Here is a 20,781-nt window from a genome sequence, read left to right as displayed (position 1 = left end):
TAAATGCCTATTCTGATTATGGCATTTCATGTATATTATTTAATCTTTGTAATAAACATGCAAGATGTGTTAACATCCCCATTTTATCACTGAGGAAACGGAGGCTCACAATGGTTAAGTAACTTGGTTGACTTGCTAGTAAATTGCAGAACCAAGATTCGGAGAAAAAAATCAATGACTTCAAGGATATGAGGTGCTCTCTTCCTTGTACCTTACTCTCTCAGGTTATAAATGAGGAGACTGTGCTAAGTTAGACAAGATCTTGCCCTCTCTGGTTTCGGTTCTGTCTAGCACAGTTGATCTTACCAACTTAATGTATAAACAACATTTTAATTAGCTGTCTTCATGAAACAAGCCAAGAAATCCAACAAAGCCAACAAGCCAACAAATCAAGTGTTTTGATTTGAAATTACAGTTGTGATTAAGGACCCACCCATATCCAAAGAATCAGCTAGCCACAAATGGAATCAGTGAAAGTATCTTTACATGATTCTTAGAACATTTACAAAAAGAGGCAAATGAGACTGAGTGCAGTGGTCCATGCCTGTAATCTCGACACTTTGAGTGGCTGAGGCGGGAGGATCGCTTGAGCACAGGAGTTTGACACCAGCCTGAGCAACATAGTAAGACTACATCCCTACAAAAAAAAAAAAAAATCTATTTTTTGATTTAGGCAGGGGCCTGGCGCAGTAGTACACACCTGTAATCCTAGCACTTTGGGAGGCCAAGGTGGGAGGATCACTTTGAGACCAGCCTGGGAAACATAGTGAGCCCCATCTCTACAAAAAATAAACTTAAAAAAAAAATTAGCGAGGTGCGGCCGGGCGCTGTGGCTCACACCTGTAATCCCAGCACTTTGGGAGGCCGAGGCAGGTGGATCACGAGGTCAGGAGATCGAGACCATCCTGGCTAACACGGTGAAACCCCCCTCTACTAAAAATACAAAAAATTAGCTGAGCATGGTGGTGGGCGCCTGTAGTCCCAGCTACTCAGGAGGCTGAGGCAGAAGAATTGCTTGAACCTGGGAAGCGGAGCTTGCAGTGAGCCGAGATCACACCACTGCACTCCAGCCTGGGTGACAGAGCAAGACTCCGTCTCAAAAAAAAAAAAAAATAGCCAAAAGGTGCAGTGGCACGCTCCTGTAGTCCAGTTACTCGGGAGGCTGAGGTAGGAAATTCACTTGAGCCTGGGAAATTGAGGTAGCAGTGATCCATGGTCACACCACTGCACTGAAGCCTGGACAACAAAGATGCCATTACTAAAAAGAACAGTTTTTGCTAAAGGAAAGAGTTATAGAGACTGTGACACTTACGCTAGATCTTAAGGTATATAAAAAAAATTAATCTGAACAAAAAGGAAGGAAAGAACCTTGTAAGCAGAAGGACCAGTATAGGCTGGGCGCAGTGGTTCACACCTGTAATCCCAGCACTTTGGGAGGCTGAGGCAGGTGGATCACTTGAGACCAGTTGGAGACCAGCCCGGCCAACACGGTGAAACCCTATCTCTACTAAAAATACAAAAATTAGCCGGGCATGGTGGCATGCCTGTAGTCCCATATACTTGGGAGGCTGAAGCAGGAGAATCGCTTGAACCCCAGAAGCAGAGGTTGCAGTGAGCCGAGATCGCGCAACTGTGCTCCAACCTGGGCAACAGAGCAAGACTGTCTCTCAAAAAAAGAAAAAGAAGGACCAGCTTAAGCAAGACGATGGGAGAGAGGAAAACACATGGTGTTTCTGGGTAACAGAAAATGTAGCTGGATCAGAGGATGTTTGGGGCAGTGTGGTGAAAATAAGCTAGAAAATGGGTTGCAGTCCCTCGCAATGCTTTGACTGTTGTGCTAGGATGTTGGAACCATTGGCAGTTCATAAGCAGGAAATTCTGTGTATTTCAGAACAAGCTCTGATGCAAACAAGGAAGATGATATGGAAGGATGAAGAGACTAGCAGCAAGGGAAACAGGAAGTGTCTGAAATAATCATAGTGAGCATAGTGGTAGCTCACACCAGAGATAGTGAGAATGCAAAGGTGATAGATTTGAAAGACATTTCAAGCGTAGAATCAACAAGATGTGGCAATCTGTTGGATTCCAGAGATGAAATAAAGGAGTAGTCAAAATGACTCTGATATTTTTAACTTGTATTTTTTGAGGTCTGTGAAGGTGATAAGGAGTTTAGCTGAACAGTTAAGTTTATTCAACAAATACTGAGCACCTACCACATGATAGGTATAGTGCTAGGTCCTTGGGATACAGCAGGAAATAAGATAAAGTCTCTGTCCTCAATGAGGCTTTATTCTTTTTTTTTCTTTTTTTAATAGAGATGTGGTCTCACTATGCTTCCCAGGCTGGTATTGAATTCCTGGCCTCAAGTGATCCTCCCATCTTGGCCTCCCAAAGTGTTGGGATTACAAGTGTGAGCCACTATGCCTGGCCAAGCTTTTATTCTAAAAGAAGAAGGCAGACAATAAACAAGCTAGAAAATAAATTGCATGTGTTTAGTTTGAGGAGGCTATGATACATGGAGATACCTAGAAGACCATTAGATATGCAGCCTAGAATCCAGAAAGAAAGCAAAGTCTCAAGATACAAATGAAAGAAGATAGTGGACCTTTAGGGGGGATTTTTTTTGTTTTTGTTTTTTTGAGACAAGGTCTCACTCTGTCACCCAGGCTGGAGTGCAGTGGCGTGATCGTGGCTCACTGCAGCCTCAACCTCTCAGGTTCAAGCCATCCTCCCACCTCAGCCTCCTCAGTAGCTGTGACTACAGGCACAGGCCATCACACCTGGCTAACTTTTTGATCATTTGTAGAGACAGGGTCTCCGTATGTTGCCCAGGCTGCTCTCAAACTCCTGGTCTCAAATGATCTTCTCACCTTGGCCTCCCAAAGTGTTGGGATTGATTACAGGCATGAGCCACTGTGACTGGCCGAGGAAAGTTGTTTTTTATTTAAAGGGTAGACAGAGGAAAATGAACCAGGACAGCATACTGAGAAAGATCAATTGAAGAAGAGAGAAAATTACGGAAAAGATAGTGTTACAGAAGCCAAGAAAAGAGTTCTTTGTTTTTTTTTTTTTTTTTGAGACGGAGTCTTGCTGTGTCACCCAGGCTGGAGTGCAGTGGCGCGATCTCGGCTCACTGCAAACTCCGCCTCCCGGGTTCACGCCATTCTCCTGCCTCAGCCTCGCGAGTAGCTGGGACTACAGGTGCACGCCACCATGCCCAGCTAATTTTTTGTATTTTTAGTAGAGACGGGGTTTCACCATGTTAGCCAGGATGGTCTCAATCTCCTGACTTCGTGATCCGCCCACCTCGGCCTCCCAAAGTGCTGGGATTACAGGCGTGAACCATCGCGCCCAGCCGAGAAGAGTTTTAAGAAAGAAGGAAGCAGATGAGGAGTATCAGATGTAACAGAAAAGTCAGGTAGAATTAGAGCAGAGGAAAGGCAGTGTTAATTAGGTATAACATTTCATTACTACTGATACATTAATAGCAAAGCAATGTACATCATGTGGTAACTTGTCTCTTTTTTAATCTCTTTTAGCTACCATCGTCCATGATGCCAAAGGTTGAGAGAGGAACTCAACATGGCTGCTTTGCTGCTTCCTTCTCCAAAGTGACATATGGAGGGAACTTTAGCACTTCCCAGCACAGCCAGAATTGCGTCCTCTGGGATCTTCTGAGGTGGACAGCACTTTTAATGTAGCATTTCACTGGAACAGAGTCTTATGTGCTGCAGCTGGAGCAAAACAACACTTTGTCAGTGCTTTTGAACCTTTCAATATTGTAGCATACTTGAGGAGTTTTTCCCTTACTGGCCACCAAAGTTCTGAACCACTTGCAGGTTCCAGGTTTTACTGGCTGCACCACACCCCTTCCCCTAGATGACTGCCTGTGCTGAGACACAGTTTGCACCATTAGCCTTACCTGCCCTGCCCTGATTGTGAGACCCAAATGTGTAGGCTCTAAATTCCAGCCATCAAATCCAATTCCTGGTGGGGAAAATCTTCTGGAGACCCCCAACCTTCTGATAAAAGAGTCTCTACCTCCAGGGAAAGCCTTCTTACCACACTGGCATATCAGATGAAAGCATTGCACTGTACCTCTCGTAACACAGCAATACAGTCCTCTTGAGGCACTCAAGCCTGAGAGGAAGCTCAGGATCTGACATGTTCTTCCTTTTCCTCACAAGTCATCATGATTTTTTATTTTAAAATAATCTGGAAGTAATGGGAACTTAGTTTTTCCTGAACTCCAACCAGAATCCAAATTGGTTAGATGAGGCCAGGCGTGGTGGCTCATGCCTGTAATCCCAGCACTTTGGGAGGCCGAGGTGGGTGGATCACCTGAGGTCAGGAGTTCAAGACCAGCCTGGCCAACATGGTGAAACCCCCATCTCTACTAAAAATACAAAAATTAGCCAGGTGTGGTGGCACCTGGTTGAGGCATGAGAATCGCTTGAACCCAGGAGGTGGAGGTTGCAGTGAGCCAAGATCATGCCCACTGCACTCCAGCCTGGGCAACAAAGTGAGACTCTGTCTTAAAAAAAAAAAAAAAAAAAAATCGATTAGATGAGAAAGCTTGTATATTTTCTATATACAAAAACAAGAAAGGCCTTTTGAGCCCCTGTGCTCAGGCCCACTCCCACACTGTGGAGTGTACTTTCATTTTCAATAAATCCCCTTATTCCTTCCTTGCAAAAAAAAAAAAAAAAAAAAAAAAAAGCCTTAGTCAGATTCAGTGGCTCACGCCTGTAATCCCAACAATTTGGGAGGCTGGGGCGGGTGGATCACCTGAGTTCAGGAGTTCAAGACCAGTCTGGCCAACATGGCAAAACCCTGTTTCTACTGAAAAATAAAAAAATTAGCCGGGCATGGTGGCTTGTGCCTTGTAGTCCCAGCCACTGGGGAGGCTGAGGCGGGAGAATTGCTTGAACCTGGGAGGTGGAGGTTGCAGTGAGCCGAGGTCGCGCCACTGCACTCCAGCCTGGGTGACAGAGCGAGACTCCATCTCAAAAAAAAAAAAAGCCTTAATATTAATGCTAACGTGGCAGAAAACTAGTGGGTTACATTTTATGGGCTATTGTAGTTTTATTTACCAAATGATATTCTCTAAATCACTTCGACCAATAAATGTATTCTCCTCCTTAAAGCAGAGTTGTATCAACTCTGTGGGAGCATTTATGAGCTGTCGGTCCCCACACTTCCAGCCAGAATCACAATAAGGTCTGGCTGGGTGTGGGGTGCTGCATAGGAAAGGGTCTCTGGAGAAGCAAGGAGGGCACAATCATGGCCCACTGCTCCCCTCTTCTTCTCAGTGCTCTTTGCCCTCTCCTGCTGCGTGCTTCCTCTTCACTCCAGTGCTGATCCTCCTGCTGACTCTCTCTGGCAGCTTCCACCTCACCCGCCCCTCTTCCACACTATAACCAGTATGGTTGGTGCTGGGGCATTGACTCAGCCCCCCTGCTTTCTGCATTTGTAATAGATACTAGTATGATTTCCTAAAACAGAAGATTTTGTTGCTTTCTTTGAACTTGTATTGAAAACCATACAGTCTCACTGTTTTGCTTTAATTCCTATCCACACTATAAATGGAAGAAAAAAAATTAATAGCTTCTGTTTAACCTGATGAATGTGGCTTTTTTCCCCTTCACTTTAATGTTCAAGAAGTTGTGGCTATTTCATAGATTTCTTCTGATTTATTCTGTGGGTCCCTGTTATTTGTTCTGTATGTAATCTTTCAGTAGATTTTCATCCTTTCATATCCACATTCTTATGTGGACTTGCTGAAGAAACAGAATATCAATTCAAAACAAAACCTAGGCCAGGCATGGTGGTTCACGCCTGTAATCTCAGCACTTTGGGAAGCCAAGGTGGGCAGATAACGAGGTCAGGAGTTTGAGACCAGCCTGACCAACATGGTGAAACCCTGTCTCTACTAAAAATACAAAAATTAGCCTGGCGTGGTGGCACGCATCTGTAATCCCAACTACTCAGGACGCTGAGGCAGGAGAGTCACTTGAACCCAGGAGGCGGAGGTTGCAGTAAGCCGAGATTGCACCATTGCACTCCAGCCTGGGCAATAGAGCGAGACTCCACCTCAAAAAAAAAAAAAAAGAAAAAAAGAAAGAAAGAATGCTGAATCTACATCTCCTTGAAGTTTTGTTTTGTTTTGTTTTGTTTTTGAGATGGAATTTTGCTCTTGTTGTCCAGGCTGGGGTGCAATGGCGCAATCTCAGCTCACTGCAACCTCTGCCTCCCGGGTTGAAGCAATTCTCCTACCTCAGCCTCCCAAGTAGCTGGGATTACAGGCATGAGCCACCACGCCTGGCTAATTTTATATTTTTAGTAGAGATGAGGTTTCTCCATGTTGGTCAGGCTGGTCTCAAACTCCCGACCTCGGGTGATCCACCCACCTCGGCCTCCCAAAGTGCTGAGGTTACAGGCATGAGCCACCGTGCCCAGCCTTCCTTGAAGTTTTTTGTTTGGTTTTGATTTGTTTTGTTTTTGGAGATAGGGTCTCACTCTGTTACCCATGCTGGAGTGCAGCGGCACAATCTTGACTCAGAGCAACCTCTGCCTCCCAGGCTCAAGTGATCCTCCCACTTCAGTCTAAGTAGCTGGGACTACAGACATGTGCCACCAGGCCCAGCTAATTTTTGTGTTTTTTTAGAGATGAGGTTTTGCCATATTGCCCAGGCTGGTCTCGAACACCGGGGCTCAAGGAATCTGCCCATCTTCGCCTCCCAAAGTTCTGAGATGGCAGGTGTGAGTCATCATGCCCAGCCTCCTTGAAGTTTACTAACACTTGGGATAACTGAGGGAAAATAAGTGACAATTGCACTCAGTCTATTAGAGGTCTGGATATAAGGTAGCCACACAATAACTCTAACTTGACTTCTAACCATTCTATCTTATTGGTTTGGAGACTGTCTTCTGCCAGCATTTTTTGTAGCTTGAGATGATATTTTCGAACCCTTCTTTCACTACCTTTCTTACCCTTAAGGTGCCAAGCTTGAAACAGGATTTGATTTCCTGAGCTACTTGTTCGCCTTCTGTGCATCACCAAGTAATCTGGTTCATCTTTCATCTCATTCATGTTATTTTCAAGTGAAACAAGACATTTTGGGGGTCAAGTCTCTTTGGGTGTTTGTTTTGTTTTTATGTATATAAAAATGGATTTTGTGTTCCCTTTCCATGTAAGTACCAACTTATATGGAAACTCACAATCATAATGTAAAGAAGAAATGAAATCCTGATGTATTGTACTTCAAGATGCCTCCCTGATGTATAGAATCTCCTTGTAAAATAAATAATTGCATTGTATATCAGTCTTCCCATCAATATTAATTATTAAATATTTTAGAATTTTTAAATACCAACTATACTATTCTGGTGTGAGGTATTTTCTTTTACATTACACTCTATCCCAAAAGATTAAATCCAGCTTAAAAATGATATGTAAGAGCACTTTGGGAGGCCGAGGTAGGCGGATCAGTTGAGTCCAGGAGTTTGAGACCAGCCTGGCCAACATGGTGAAACGCTGTCATTACTAAAAATACAAAAATTAGCTCTCCCCTTCTCCCCTCTCCCCCCCTCCCCCTCCCCCCTCCCCCCTCCCCCCTCCTCTCTCCCCTTTCTTTGGTCTCCCTCTCCTTCTTTTTTCGGTCTCCCTCTGTTGCCAAAGCTGGACTGTACTGCCGTGATCTCGGCTCGCTGCAACCTCCCTGCCTCAGGCTCCTGTGACTCTCCTGCCTCGGCCTGCCGGGTGCCTGGGATTGCAGGCGCGCGCTGCCACGCCTGAATGGTTTTTGTATTTTTGGTGGAGACGGGGTTTCGCCGTGTTGACTGGGCTGGTCTCCAGCTCCTAGCCTCGAGTGATCTGCCTGCCTTGGCCTCCCGAGGTGCTGGGATTGCAGACGGAGTCTCGCTCACTCAATGCTCAATGGTGCTCAGGCTGGAGTGCAGTGGCGTGATCTCGGCTCGCTACAACCTCCACCTAGCAGCCTCCTGCCTTGGCCTCTTAAAGTGCTAAGATTACAGCCTCTGCCCCGCCGCCACCCCGTCTAGGAAGTGAGGAGCGTCTCTGCCTGGCCGCCCCATCTGGGAAGTGAGGAGCGCCTCTGCCCGGCCGCCATCCCATATAGGAAGTGAGGAACGTCTCTGCCCGGCCGCCCATCGTCTGGGATGTGAGGAGCGCCTCTGCCCGGCTGCCCCGTCTGGGAGGTGAGGAACGCCTCTGCCCAGTCGCCCAACGTCTGGGAAGTGAGGAGTGCCTCTGCCCGGCCGCCACCCCGTCTGGGAGGAAGTGAGGAGCACCTCTGCCCGGCTGCCCCGTCTGGGAGATGAGGAGCACCTCTGCCCGGCTGCCCCATCTGGGAAGTGAGGAGCGCCTCTGCCCGGCCGCCACCCTGTATGGGAAGTGAGGAGCGCCTCTGCCTGGCCACCCCGTCTGGGAGGTGAGGAGTGCCTCTGCCCGGCCGCCACCCCCTCTGGGAGGAAGTGAGGAGCACCTCTGCCCAGCTGCCCCGTCTGGGAGATGAGGAGCACCTCTGCCCGGCCGCCCCGTCTGGGAGGTGAGGAGCGCCTCTGCCTGGCCGCCACCCCATCTGGGAGGAAGTGAGGAGCGCCTCTGCCCGGCTGTCCCATCTGGGAAGTGAGGAGGGCCTCTGCCCGGCCGCCACCCCGTATGGGAAGTGAGGAGCGCCTCTGCCCGGCCACCCCGTCTGGGAAGTGAGGAGTGCCTCTGCCTGGCCGCCACCCCGTCTGGGAAGTGAGGAGCGCCTCTGCCTGGCCACCCGGTCTGGGAGGTGAGGAGCGCCTCTGCCCGGCCACCCAGTCTGGGAAGTGAGGAGCGCCTCTGCCCGGCCGCCCTGTCTGGGAGGTGAGGAGCGCCTCTGCCCGGTCGCCCCCTCTGGGAATTGAGGAGCGCCTCTGCCCGGCCGCCCCGTCTGGGAGGTGAGGAGCGCCTCTGCCTGGCTGCCACCCCGTCTGGGAGTAAGTGAGGAGCGTCTCTGCCCGGCCGCCCCGTCTGGGAAGTGAGGAGCACCTCTGCCCGGTCGCCCCCTCTGGGAAGTAAGGAGCGCCTCTGCCCGGCCGCCCCATCTGGGAGGTGAGGAGCGCCTCTGCCTGGCTGCCACCCCGTCTGGGAGGAAGTGAGGAGCGTCTCTGCCCGGCCGCCCCATCTGGGAAGTGAGGAGTGCCTCTGCCTGGCCGACCCGTCTGGGAGGTGAGGAGCGCCTCTGCCCGGCGGCCCCGTCTGGGAAGTGAGGAGCGCCTCTGCCCCGCCACCCTGTCTGGGAGGTGTACCCAACAGCTCCGAAGAGACAGCGACCATGGGGAGCGGGCCATGAGGACGATGTCGGTTTTGTTGAAAAGAAGGGGGGAAGTGTGGGGAAAGGAAGGAGAGATCAGATTGTTGCTGTGTCTGTGTAGAAAGAGGTGGGCATAGGAGACTCCATTTTGTTCTGTACTAGGAGAAATTCTTCTGCCTTGGGATGCTGTTGATCTATGGCCTTTCCCCCAGCCCGGTGCTCTCTGAAACATGTGCTGTGTCAACTCAGGGTTAAATGGATTAAGGGCGGTGCAAGATGTGCTTTGTTAAACAGATGCTTGAAGGCAGCATGTTCTTTAAGAGTCATCACCACTCCCTAATCTCAAGTACCCAGGGGCACAAACACTGCAGAAGGCCGCAGGGACCTCTGCCTAGGAAAACCAGAGACCTTTGTTCATGTGTTTATCTCCTGACCTTCTCTCCACTATTATCCTATGACCCTCCCATATCCCCCTCTCCGAGAAACACCCAAGAATCATCAATAAATACTTCAGAAATAAAAAAAAAATAACAATAAAAAAATAAAAATAAAAATACAAAAATTAAAAAAAAAAAAAAAAGATATGTAAGCCAGGAGCGGTGGCTCACACCTGTAATCCCAGCACTTTGGGAGGACAAGGCAGGCAGATCACCTGAGGTCGGGACTTTGAGACCAGCCTGACCAACAGGTAGAAATTCCATCTCTACTAAAAATACAAAATTAGCTAGGCGTGGTGACACATGCCTGTAATCCCAGCTACTCGGGAGGCTGAGGCAGGAGAATCACTTGAACCCAAGAGGCAGAGGTTGCAGTGAGCTGAGATCGCGCCATTGCACTCCAGCCTGGGCAACAAGAGCAAAACTCCATCTCAGAAAAAAAAAAAGAATTTATATTAACCACATATAATTGGACCCCCAAGATGACATCACAAAAAGACACTTAGTACTTTTTCTTTTTTTTTCCCCAGGATGGAGTCTTGCTCTGTCACCCAGGCTGGAGTGCAGTGGCATGATCTCGGCTCACTGCAACTTCTGCCTCCCGGATTCAAGCAATTCTCCTGCCTCAGCCTCCTGAGTAGCTTGGAGTACAGGCGTCTGCCACCACCCCCGGCTAATTTTTTATATTTTTAGTAGAGACGGGGTTTCACCATGTTGGCCAGGCTGGTCTGGAACTCCTGACTTCAGGTGATCCGCCTGCCTCAGCCTCCCAAAGTGCTAGGACTACAGACGTGAGCCACTGCACCCGGCCCAGGACACTTAGTACTTCATGTTATCTTTTCCGGCAGGCAGCCCAGTTTCAGTCCAGGTGGCCTCAGCAATGACTCACTTCTATTTGTCACTTAAGAGACTGGCCTTGTTTAGTGCACCACCCTTTACCAAGAGTTAAAAGAAACCATGAGTCAGAACTGCTTGTGTTGACCTGCTCCCAGATTGTCCTTCTACTAGCCCTCCAAAGAAGCCTCAAATTGCTATTGCCCTTTTGAGGTTAAATTGTCTCCAGAAAGCTGTTTTGAAGATGAAGATTGCCCAGTGTTTGCCAAAACAATGAATGAATTTTGGGTCTCTGTGGATTTATATAACTGTACCCCAGGAAAAGGCAGGTCCAGCCCGGTGCAGTGGTGCACACCTGTAGTCCCAGCAGCTTGGGAAGCTGAGGTGGAAGGATCACTTGAGCCCAGGAGTTCAATACCAGCCTGGGCAACAAAGACTTTGTCTCTTGAAAAAAGAGGAGCAGGTCCAATGGACACCGAATAGGCAAAGGATGAAATAGTAAGCATAAAAAGATGACAATGTGCAACAAAGAAAATCCTATCCTTGAAGCCAAAACACAGCCAGCACCACTGTTTCAACGTTCTATTCCATTTCAGCCCTAGGAGGCATGAAGGGAAAACCAGGAATGACCAGCAACCCAGACCTCTTGCTCCATCTGTCGTTTTGTGTGGATATTATTAATTTCTTCCCCAAAGAATTTTGCCTCCTATGTAGAGCATAGAGGTCAACCGACAGGAACAAACAGCTTTAATGTTCCTTCATTTGGCACTGAGGACACACAGTCCTCAGTGAGGATTGTGGGAGGGGGAGCATTAAATAAATTATTTAATGCTTACCTCCTTCCTACCCTCACCCACAACAAAGACACAATCTTCCCGTGACCCCAATTTCTATTCAATCTATTACCCTCTCTCCTGCTTTTCCTATACTCCCTTCACAAAATCTATTCCAATGTTAAACAACCCAAGTTCCCAGGCCAGGCAGCTGGGCTAAATGATTGACAGAGGAAGAACTAGTGATGGAGATGTAAACTGAACAGGCTTCTTGGCCTTGCTTCATAACGTCTGGTCTGTGCACATTGTTTTCCCTATCTAAGGCCATATTCACTCAGCTCATTAAAATCTAAACGAAATCCAAACCAATATGGCTTTCCTGTGGTCACCAGGGATTTCTCAGCTAACTGCCACTTCCAAAGGCCTTCGGTTATTGCACTTGGCTGCTTTGCAACATTTGGTGCTTTGGACAATGTCCTAGTCCTCAAAACTCTTCTTCCTCGGCTTCTGAGGCACCACTGTCTTCTGGTTCTCCTTCCCTGGCTGACCTTTCTCTGTGCTGCTGGCTTCTTTCTTGAACATCATTTAAATGCTGGGTTTTCGGCCAGGTGCGATGGCTCACGCCTGTAAATCCCAGCACTTTGGGAGGCCGAGGCAGGTGGTTCACCTGAGGTCAGGAGTTCGAGACCAACCTGGCCAACATGGTGAAGCCCCATCTCTACTAAAACTACAAAAAAATTAGCTGGGCGTGGTGGCATGTGCCTGTAGTCCCAGCTACTTGGGAGGCTGAGGCACAAAAATTGCTTGAACCCGGGAGGCGGAGGTTGCAGTGAGCCAAGATCACAACACTGCACTCCAGCCTGGGTGACAGAGTGAGACTCCATCCAAAAGTAAATAAATAAAATCAAATAAATGAATGATGTGTTTTACCAGGTGTGGTGGCTCATGCCTGTGATCCCAGCACTTTCGGAGGCCAAGACTGGCAGATCGCTTCAGGCCAGGAGTTCAAGACCAGCCTGGGCAGTATAGTGAGACTCCATCTCTACCAAAAATTTAAACAATTAGCTGAGCATGGTGGTGCATGCCTCTAGTTCCAGTTACTCAGAAGAGGCTGAGGTTAGAGAATCATTTCAGCCCTGGTGGTCCAGGCTGCAGTAGTCTTGATCACACCACTGCATTCCAACCTCAACAACAGAGCGAGATCTTGTCTCAAAATAAAATAAATGCTGGGGTTTCATGTCTTCCCATCACTCTCCTCATTCTTCCAAGACGACTTTAGCCACCACGCTAATTCTTACAACTTCTAAATATTTTATCACCAACTCAGATTTCTTACAGGAACCCCAACCCCATATATCTAATTGCTCTTTGGACTTATATACAACCAGATGTTACTCAGGTAACTCATATATACTCCAATGTGGACGTTACTCCTCCCCCACTGCCTGCATTTCCACTTATCAAGGCTAGAGACCATAGTATGCTCAGCCTCCTAAGCCTGAAACTCTGGTATTCTCAAGTTCCTCTCTTACCTCGCAATTCCAGTGGGATGACAAACCCTACATCAGAAACGTCTTTTTGTGTGTGTGTGCGTGTGTGTGATAGGTTCTTGCTCTGTTGTCCAGGCTGGAGTGCAGTGGCATGATCACGACTCACTGCAGCCTCAATCTCCTGGGCTCAGGTGATCCTCACACCTCATAAGTAGCTAGGATTACAGGAATGCGCCACCACACTCAGCTAACTTTTTTTTTAAAATTTTGTAGGCCGGGGTTGGGCGCAGTGGCTCACGCCTGTAATCCCAGCACTTTGGGAGGCCGAGGCGGGTGGATCATGAGGTCAGGGGTTCAAGACCAGCCTGACCAACATGCTGAAACCCCGTCTCTACTAAAAACACAAAAACTAGCTGGGCATGGTGGCGGGCGCCTGTAATCCCAGCTACTCAGGAGGCTGAGGCAGGAGAATTGCTTGAACCTGAGAGGCAGAGGTTGCAGTGAGCCGAGATCGCGCCACTACACTCCAGCCTGGGCAACAGAGCGAGACTCCGTCTCAAAAAAAAAAAAAAAATTTGTAGGCCGGGCGCGGTGGCTCATGCCTGTAATCCCAGCACTTTGGGAGGTCAAGGCGGGCAGATCACATGGTCAGGAGTTCAAGACCACCCTGGCCAATATGGTGAAACCCCGTCTCTACTGAAAATACAAAAATTAGTGGGGCGTGGTGACACTTGCCTGCAGTCCCAGCTACTCGGGAGGCTGAGGCAGGAGAATTGCTTGAACCCAGGAGGCAGAGAATGCAGTGAGCCCAGATCGAGCCACTGCACTCCAGCCTGGAAAAAAAAAAAAAAAAGAATTGCTGCGATAGTAAATAATGTACGTAATAAAGCATTCAGAACAAAATCTAATATGTAGGAGGAACACCATAAACGTTACTACTCAAGATAGCCCAGCTGTGATAGCTGTGTCCCTCTAGCCAACGTTTTTCCACCTTACACCGTACTAAAAATTCCATCATATTTGCAACATTTCACATGTTTATATATCGTAAGCATTCTTTACTTGCCTACTTCATATTTGGAGGGTTTTGTTTGTGTGTGGTAAAATATACGTAAAACTTGCCATTTTTAACTAGTTTAAAATGTATAGGGGGCCGGGTGCGGTGGCTCACGCCTGTAATCCCACTACTTTGGGAGGCCAAGGCGGGCATCACTTGAGGTGAGGAGTTCGAGAGCAGCCTGGCCAACATGGTGAAACCCCCATCTCTACTAAAAATACAAAAATTAGCCGGGCATGGTGGCATGCCTATAGTCCCAGCTACTCGGGTGGCTGAGGCAGGAGAATTGCTTGAACCTGGGAGGTGGAGGTCGCAGTGAGCCCAGATCACGCCACTTCCTTCCTGCCTGGGCGACAGAGCGAGACTCCGTCTCAAAAAAAAAAAAAAAAAAAAAGGCCAGGTGCGCTGGCTCATGCCTGTAATCTCAGCACTTTGGAGGCCGAGGCGGGTGGATTGCTTGAGGTCAGGAGTTCGAGACCAGCCTGGCCAAGATGGTGAAACCCCGTCTTGCTAAAAATACAAAAATTAGCCAGGCACGGTGGCGGGCACCTGTAATCCCAGCTCCTCGGGAGGCTGAGGCAGGAGAATCGCTTCAACCCGGGAGGCGGGGGTTGCAGTGAGCCGAGACCGCGCCACTGCACTCTAGCCTGGGTGACAGAGCAAAACTCCATCTCGAAAAAAAAAAAGAAAGAGTATAGGGCAGTGCTTTTAATTACATTCATTCACACTGTTGTGCAAAGGAGTTTTTTATTTTTTATTTTTATTTATTTTTATCCGCGCCAGGCCTGGAGTTTTTAAACTTTTATCTGATTCGTCTAGGGGCACGTTCATCTTAATTACCTTCACATTTATCAAATTATTTCTTTCACAGGTGACAGGGCAGATTCAATTCCTTTTGATACTCCGTATTTCTCTATATGTATTTTTTTTCCATTCTGCATTCCTATTATTCCAACGTTTTACTTATTTATTTGGAGACAGAGTTTCGCTCTGTCGACCAGGATGGAATGCATTGGCGCGATCTCGGCTCACTGCAACCACCGCCTCCCAGGTTCAAACGATTCTCATGCTTCAGCCTCCCGAGTAGCTGGTACTGGAGGTGCGCGGCACCACGCCCGGCTTATGTTTTGTATTTTTTGTAGAGACAGGGTTTCGCCATGCTGCCCGGGCCGGTCTCGAACTCCTGGCTTCAAGCGATCCGCCCCTCGCGGCCTTCAGAGCTGCTGTAATCACAGGCGTGAGCCACCGCGTTCGACTCTTCCAAAAATTTTTTGGCCAGTTTATCTAAGGGCATATCGTACAGACTGAGTCCAGTGATTGCACAGAAGTAAACGTCCTCTGCAGCTACATACCTACAAACCTATTTCTGTAACGTACATTCCCCAGCAAGGTCCCGCGGGAAGGATCCACTACCGCGAGAGGCCTTCGAGCCAGGAAGGGGTGGGGCTCAATCTGCAGTAGATTCCCAGAAATCTCAGTGAGTTTCTGATTCTCTAACTGCGCATGCTTCTGCGCACGCGCAATAGACATTCCATGACTTCCGGGCACTTCGTAAGGTTTAAATAAGGATGCTTCGCGTTTGCTCCCTCTTTTGGAGACAGATTCGCATTCGTCGCTTCTTCGTCTTGGTAAGTGTGATCAGATGCTTGCCACCGGAGTTATGCGTCTAATGCCGAGCTTCACTAGGAGGATCATAAAGTATTTTATTTATTTATTTACTTTTGTTTTTGAGACGGAGTCGGTTTGTCACGCAGGCCGGACTGCAATGCTAGCTGCAACCTCTGCCTGCCGGGTTCAAGCGATTCTCGTGGCTCAGCCTCTCCAGCAGCTCGGATTACAGGCACGTGCCACCACGCCTGGCCAATTTTTGTATTCTTAGTGGAGACAGGGTTTCGCTCTGTTGGTCAGGCTGGTTTTGAACTCCTGACCTCCGGTGATCCACCGCCCTCGGCCTTCCAAAGTGCTGGGATTACAGGCGTGAGCCACAGCGCCTGGCCGGAAATTATATAATTTAAAACTATATACGGGTGTCTTAGGCGGCATCCGTCCCAACTAAAGTACGCGTTAGACGGGCCTGGGCCAGAAGTGGGCCATGGAGACCTCGGGACCCGCAGGGCTGCCGCCCGACCCGCCGAGTCTCTGAAGGTGCACCGCCACCCCCACTGTTTATCTTACTGCCTCATAGTAGGCACATTGTCATTCTCAATGGAATTGCACACAGTTTTATTCTGGATCCTAATTTGCCTTTAAGAATTTCCTCAATTTTTCTTTATTTGATCGCACCACTGCAACCTCCGCCTGCTGGGCTCAAGCAATTCTCCTGCCGCAGCCTCCCGAGTAGCTGGGACTACAGGCGTGTACCACCATGCCCGGCTTATTTTTGTATTTTTAGTAGAGACGGGATTTCACCATGTTGGCCAGGCTGGTCTCCAACTCCTGACCTTGTGGTCCGCCACGCCAGGCCGAAGATTTTCATAATTTGGAAGCATTACGTTTCGTAATTCTCCTTTCTCGTATTTTTGTGATTTGGATCATTTTTATTTTTATATTTTTAGGATTACAGGAGTGAGCCATCGTGCCTGGCCAATTTGGGGGTAATTAACAAGTCCACGTGTTTCATTTGAATTTAGGATAGCTGGGCCTAATTGTTGTCTTTACTTCTGCCGTACCTTCCGCATAGGACTAACCGCCTATTGTAAAGTAATTAGAATAGCTGAATATGCATGTTACCAGTCTAGAAACCGATTTTTTTAACACCCCGCTCTGGACAGGGTGGAAACTCGTTTGCTTTCTTGTTTAAGATCTGTAGTAACATGAATGGATGATATTGTTTCCTATTAGATTCTGTAAATTTATGCGTTATACTGATTGTCCAACGTGGATATACCCGGGAGGTCACTCTCCCCGGGCTCTGTCCAAGTGGCGTAGGGGAGCATAGGGGTCTGCCCCATGATGTACAGTCCCTTTCCACAACGTTGGAGATAAAGCTGGGCCTTGAGTCTGCGCCTGCATATTCCTACAGCTTCCCAGAGTCCTGTGGACAATTACTGGGGAGACAAACCATGCAGGAAACAGCCTTCTAGAGCACTGAATCTGGATTGAAGTCTGTCTTTTTTTTTTTTTGGAGATGGAGTCTCTCTGTTGCCCAGGCTGGAGTGCAGTGGCGCACTCCACTGCAGCCTCCGCCTCCCGGGTTCAAGTGATTCTGCTAAGTGATTCTCCTGCCTCAGCCTCCTGAGTAGCTGGGATTACAGGCCCCGGCCACCACACCCGGCTAATTTTTGTATTTTTAGTAGAGACAGGGTTTCACCATGTTGGTCCTCGTGATCCGCCAGCCTTTGGCCTCCCAAAGTGCTGGGATTACAGGCATGAGCCACTGCACCTGGCTGGATTGAAGTCTTAATACATGTTTAAGAAAAATTGGCTAAAAAGTAGCCAGGCATGATGATAGGTAGCTGGAGGAAGGAGAATCGCTGGAGCCCAGGAGTGACCTATGATTGTGCCACTGTACTCCAACCCCAGGTGATAGCATGAGGCCCCTCATTGAAAAAGTTCAGGGTTTTGCTGTACTAATAGATTAATATGTTGTTTTGCAGGATTTGTTAAGGATTCCAAGTAACTCTTATTTGGTAAGTAAATCTGCTAATTGTTTTTTGTTTATCAGCTCTTTGTCAATGATTTCTGTACTGGAAATAGGATTGAAGAGACTTTTATTCTAGTTGGTCAGGATTTACCTCTGAGGCATTTAATCATTATCAGAGCAATAGCCAAATACCAACTTTGCTGCATTTTTGTAGGCATGTTGACATAACTTCAACATACGCTCTGTTCTGTAAAAATTGCTTTTTTTAGTCGGCTCATTAAAAGTGTGCAATGTAGTAAAAGTTGGCCGAGTGAACTGTAGGAAGCCTAATTGGCTTTATCTACATGTGTAGCCTGAGCTGAGAAAGATACTAGCCCTTGAAAATACTGTGGGTGATTAGCAATATTGGATTTGTCAGTTACTCCAATTCCTCATTAATGAGCATTCCAACGTGGATACCCTGGGAGGTCACTCTCCCCAGGCTCTGTCCAAGTGGCATAGGGGAGCTTAGGGCTTTGCCCCATGATGTACAGTCCCTTTCCACAACGTTGAAGATGAAGCTGGGCCTTGTGTCTGCGCCTGCATATTCCTACAGCTTCCCAGAGTCCTGTGGACAATGACTGGGGAGACAAACCATGCAGGAAACATGTCTAGTGTACTAGATTTTACGTTGAAGTAGGATCTTCGGGGGTCTAATCATTTTTTCTTTTCTTTTAGGAAAGAAGACGATCTGCACTTCACATTTTGGCATTGACATTTAATTTTAGGGTCCTTTATATAGAAAGGAGAGTAGGTAAACTGATTTTTTTTAACAGGGAGGGTCTGACGATCTTTGGCAGACTTGGAGCAAAAGATTGAGGTGCATTGCATGCCTCCTTTTGAGAGTCTTGCTCTGTTGCTCAGGCTGTAGTGCAGTGGTGCGATCTTGGCTGCAACCTCAGCCTCCCAAGTAGCTGGGATTACAAATGTAAGCTACCACACCCAGCCCTCATACCTCTTTTAAAAGTCACCCCGTTTTGCAGAAAGTCTGCTGTTTTGTACTGAAGGCTTTGGAATTTGGCATTTAGCTAGGAATGCACGTTCTTTCACCTCATTCACACTTTAAGAACCACAGAAGTGACTCTGCTTGGCCAGAAGGCACACAGTGTTGGTGGTTATATTAAAAGTCCTTGAGTATTTTGCTTTTGTGTTTTTATTTTTTTTGAGACGGAGCCTCGTTTGTCTCCCAGGCTGGAGTGCAGTGGCATGATCTCGCTCACTGCAACCTCTGCCTCCCAGGTTCAGGAGATTCTCCTGCCTCAGCCTCCTAGTAGCTGGGACTTATAGGCGTGTAGCACCACACCTGGCTGATTTTTGTATTTTTAGTAGAGAGGTTTCACCGTATTGGTCAGGCTGGTCTCAACTCCTGACCTCGTGATCTGCCCGCTTCGGCCTCCTAAAGTGCTGGGATTACAGGCGTGAGCCACCCTTCCCGGCCACTTTTGAATGATCTCTAATGTATCTGTAATTTACCTAACATTGCTTAATCTGCTATGTTAATGTATTTATGAATTAAAATAAATGACTGTACATGTTTGTGGTTCATTTTTGTGGAGATGGCTGTGGTGACATCAGCCAAGAATCTATGAATGGTACTGCTGAAGGAAACTAGCATGATAGCTTCAGTTCTAAAGGCCCTGAAACCTAGTCTCAGGTGGGTCTGCCTTGGGTTCCCTTTATTGGCAGTTTATTGGGAAGATGGATATTAGGTCCTGACCAATAGGACCGTAAGTTTGGGTTGAGTGCAAGATGAGTTGTTAGACCGATTCTTTAGCTTCCTGCAATGTAGTGGAGGAAAAGTCGATGGTAGCATTGGGAGGTTGTGGTATCCCTAGCGGATGAGTTGTATGAGCCTTTACTACCTGGTGCACCTCAGCCTGAAGATTGCCAGAATTGCTTGCCTCATGACATGAGTCATAATGGAAACTTTGTCAAGCCCCCTGCACTGGCTGCCAACATAAATGTTCAGTGCCCTGAAGGATGGGGACTGAAGGGGGATCATCTGGAAGGTAAAGTTACCTACTGGCATAGGGGAGGTGGGGCAGCCATTAAGCCATTTGGAAGTTGATGGGGACAGGTTTGAGGGAGGTGGGTGAGATAGGAGTTTGGCGGACTATAGAGCTTGCTTGTCAGGGTGTTGAGGGCAGGGTTGGTTTGAGAATGGAAGCTAGTTACTAGGTATGATTGTGGGGGAACAGCTTGTTTTTCTTACAAGCTAAGAGGAGTGAAGCAGTGTTTAAGAGGGCATCTTAGATGCAGCCAGGCTTGGTGGCTCACACCTGTAATCCCAGCACTTAGGCTGAGGCAGGCGGATTGCAACATCTAGACATCCTGGCGAACATGGTGAAACCCTGTCTGTACTAAAAATACAAAACAACTGGGCATGGTGGTGTGCACCTGTAGGAGGCTGAGGCAGGAGAATTGCTGGAACCCGGGAGATGGAGGTTGTACTGAGCTGAGACCTTGCCACTGCACTCCATCCTGGTGACAGTTAAGTCTCAAAAGGCATCTTCCTAAACCAGTTGTATTTGTGCTTACCTGTGCCAGGCACTGTTCTAGGTAAGCACTTGGCATATTAATGCTGAGGTGGGCTTTAACACAGCATATTCCCATGGGGAAACCCAGGAACCAAAAGACTAATTGTCCAAGTCCACAACTAGAAGTGGCACCTCTGCAGAAATAGGCATGAAGTTCCCTGCTCAGGAAGAAGCCAGATGAGTCAGTCCCATTCTGTGTATGCCCAGTCCCATCCGTGTCCTGCTGTATCTACATAGATCTCACCTGAGTAAAGTGATTTTTTTCTGAACCAGTGGTTTTAGTATGTTTTCAGTTCATATTCTCAGGTAGGGTTGGGTAACTGCAGTGCTGGGCAGGAAATGAATGAATTTCTATTGACTTGCAAGGTACAGCTGAAGCAAAGCTGTCAGTAGGTGTTCAGGTCCCATTCTGCTAAACTTCAGCTTGCAATACCCCTTCCTTTAGACTTTCTGAACAGGCACTTCTGGCCTTGTTCTTCGTGTAGGCAGACAGTATTGGTTGCCTGTCTTAGGAGTACTAGACTGCCTGGGTTTGAATCCTGATCCCACCACTTGCTGTTCATGAGACTTTGAGTGAGTTACTTAGCCCCTCTGCCTCAATTTCATGTTCACAAGATAAGAATGATAAACTACCTCATGGAGTTGTAATAAGGACAAAGGAGTTGATATTTGTGAAAAGCTTCTTAGGGTCTCTAGATGGAGTGCAGCAGCATGATCACTTAT

At 47.8% G+C, this 20,781-nt stretch overlaps 2 protein-coding genes and 2 non-coding genes across 15 annotated transcripts in view; all 4 read left to right on the top strand.

Annotated features, from left to right (window-relative positions):
• Window positions 1-7,376, top strand: part of PHACTR4 (phosphatase and actin regulator 4) — a 144,231-nt gene extending 136,855 nt beyond the window's left edge. For all 10 annotated transcript variants that reach the window (XM_063667116.1, XM_063667112.1, XM_063667122.1 and 7 more), the window contains one exon: window positions 3,540-7,376. In XM_063667116.1, the coding sequence (XP_063523186.1) occupies window positions 3,540-3,555 (16 nt within the window). In that variant the 3' untranslated portion in view covers window positions 3,556-7,376. The remainder of the gene's footprint in view (window positions 1-3,539) is intronic.
• Window positions 7,377-15,407: 8,031 nt separating this feature from the next.
• The window catches only part of RCC1 (regulator of chromosome condensation 1), a 34,860-nt gene continuing 29,486 nt past the window's right edge, over window positions 15,408-20,781 (top strand). The window contains exons 1-3 of one of the 3 annotated variants that reach the window (XM_063667123.1): window positions 15,408-15,527; window positions 17,496-17,528; window positions 18,200-19,530. The gene's annotated coding sequence lies outside the window, so the exon portion shown is untranslated. The remainder of the gene's footprint in view (window positions 15,528-17,495; window positions 17,529-18,199; window positions 19,531-20,781) is intronic. The other 2 variants (XM_063667124.1, XM_063667125.1) reach the window with 2 other exon arrangements.
• LOC129023478 (small nucleolar RNA SNORA73 family) lies at window positions 16,772-16,976 on the top strand. The gene has a single exon (XR_008496812.1). It is a non-coding gene; the product is annotated as a small nucleolar RNA SNORA73 family (small nucleolar RNA).
• Window positions 17,929-18,132, top strand: LOC129023476 (small nucleolar RNA SNORA73 family). Its single transcript, XR_008496811.1, has one exon. It is a non-coding gene; the product is annotated as a small nucleolar RNA SNORA73 family (small nucleolar RNA).

The sequence above is a fragment of the Pongo pygmaeus genome, chromosome 1, assembly GCF_028885625.2.
Source record: "Pongo pygmaeus isolate AG05252 chromosome 1, NHGRI_mPonPyg2-v2.0_pri, whole genome shotgun sequence".
Classification (NCBI taxonomy): domain Eukaryota; kingdom Metazoa; phylum Chordata; class Mammalia; order Primates; family Hominidae; genus Pongo; species Pongo pygmaeus.
The sequence above is the reverse complement of the archived record's forward strand: the minus strand, read 5'-3'. Positions and strand labels throughout refer to the sequence as shown.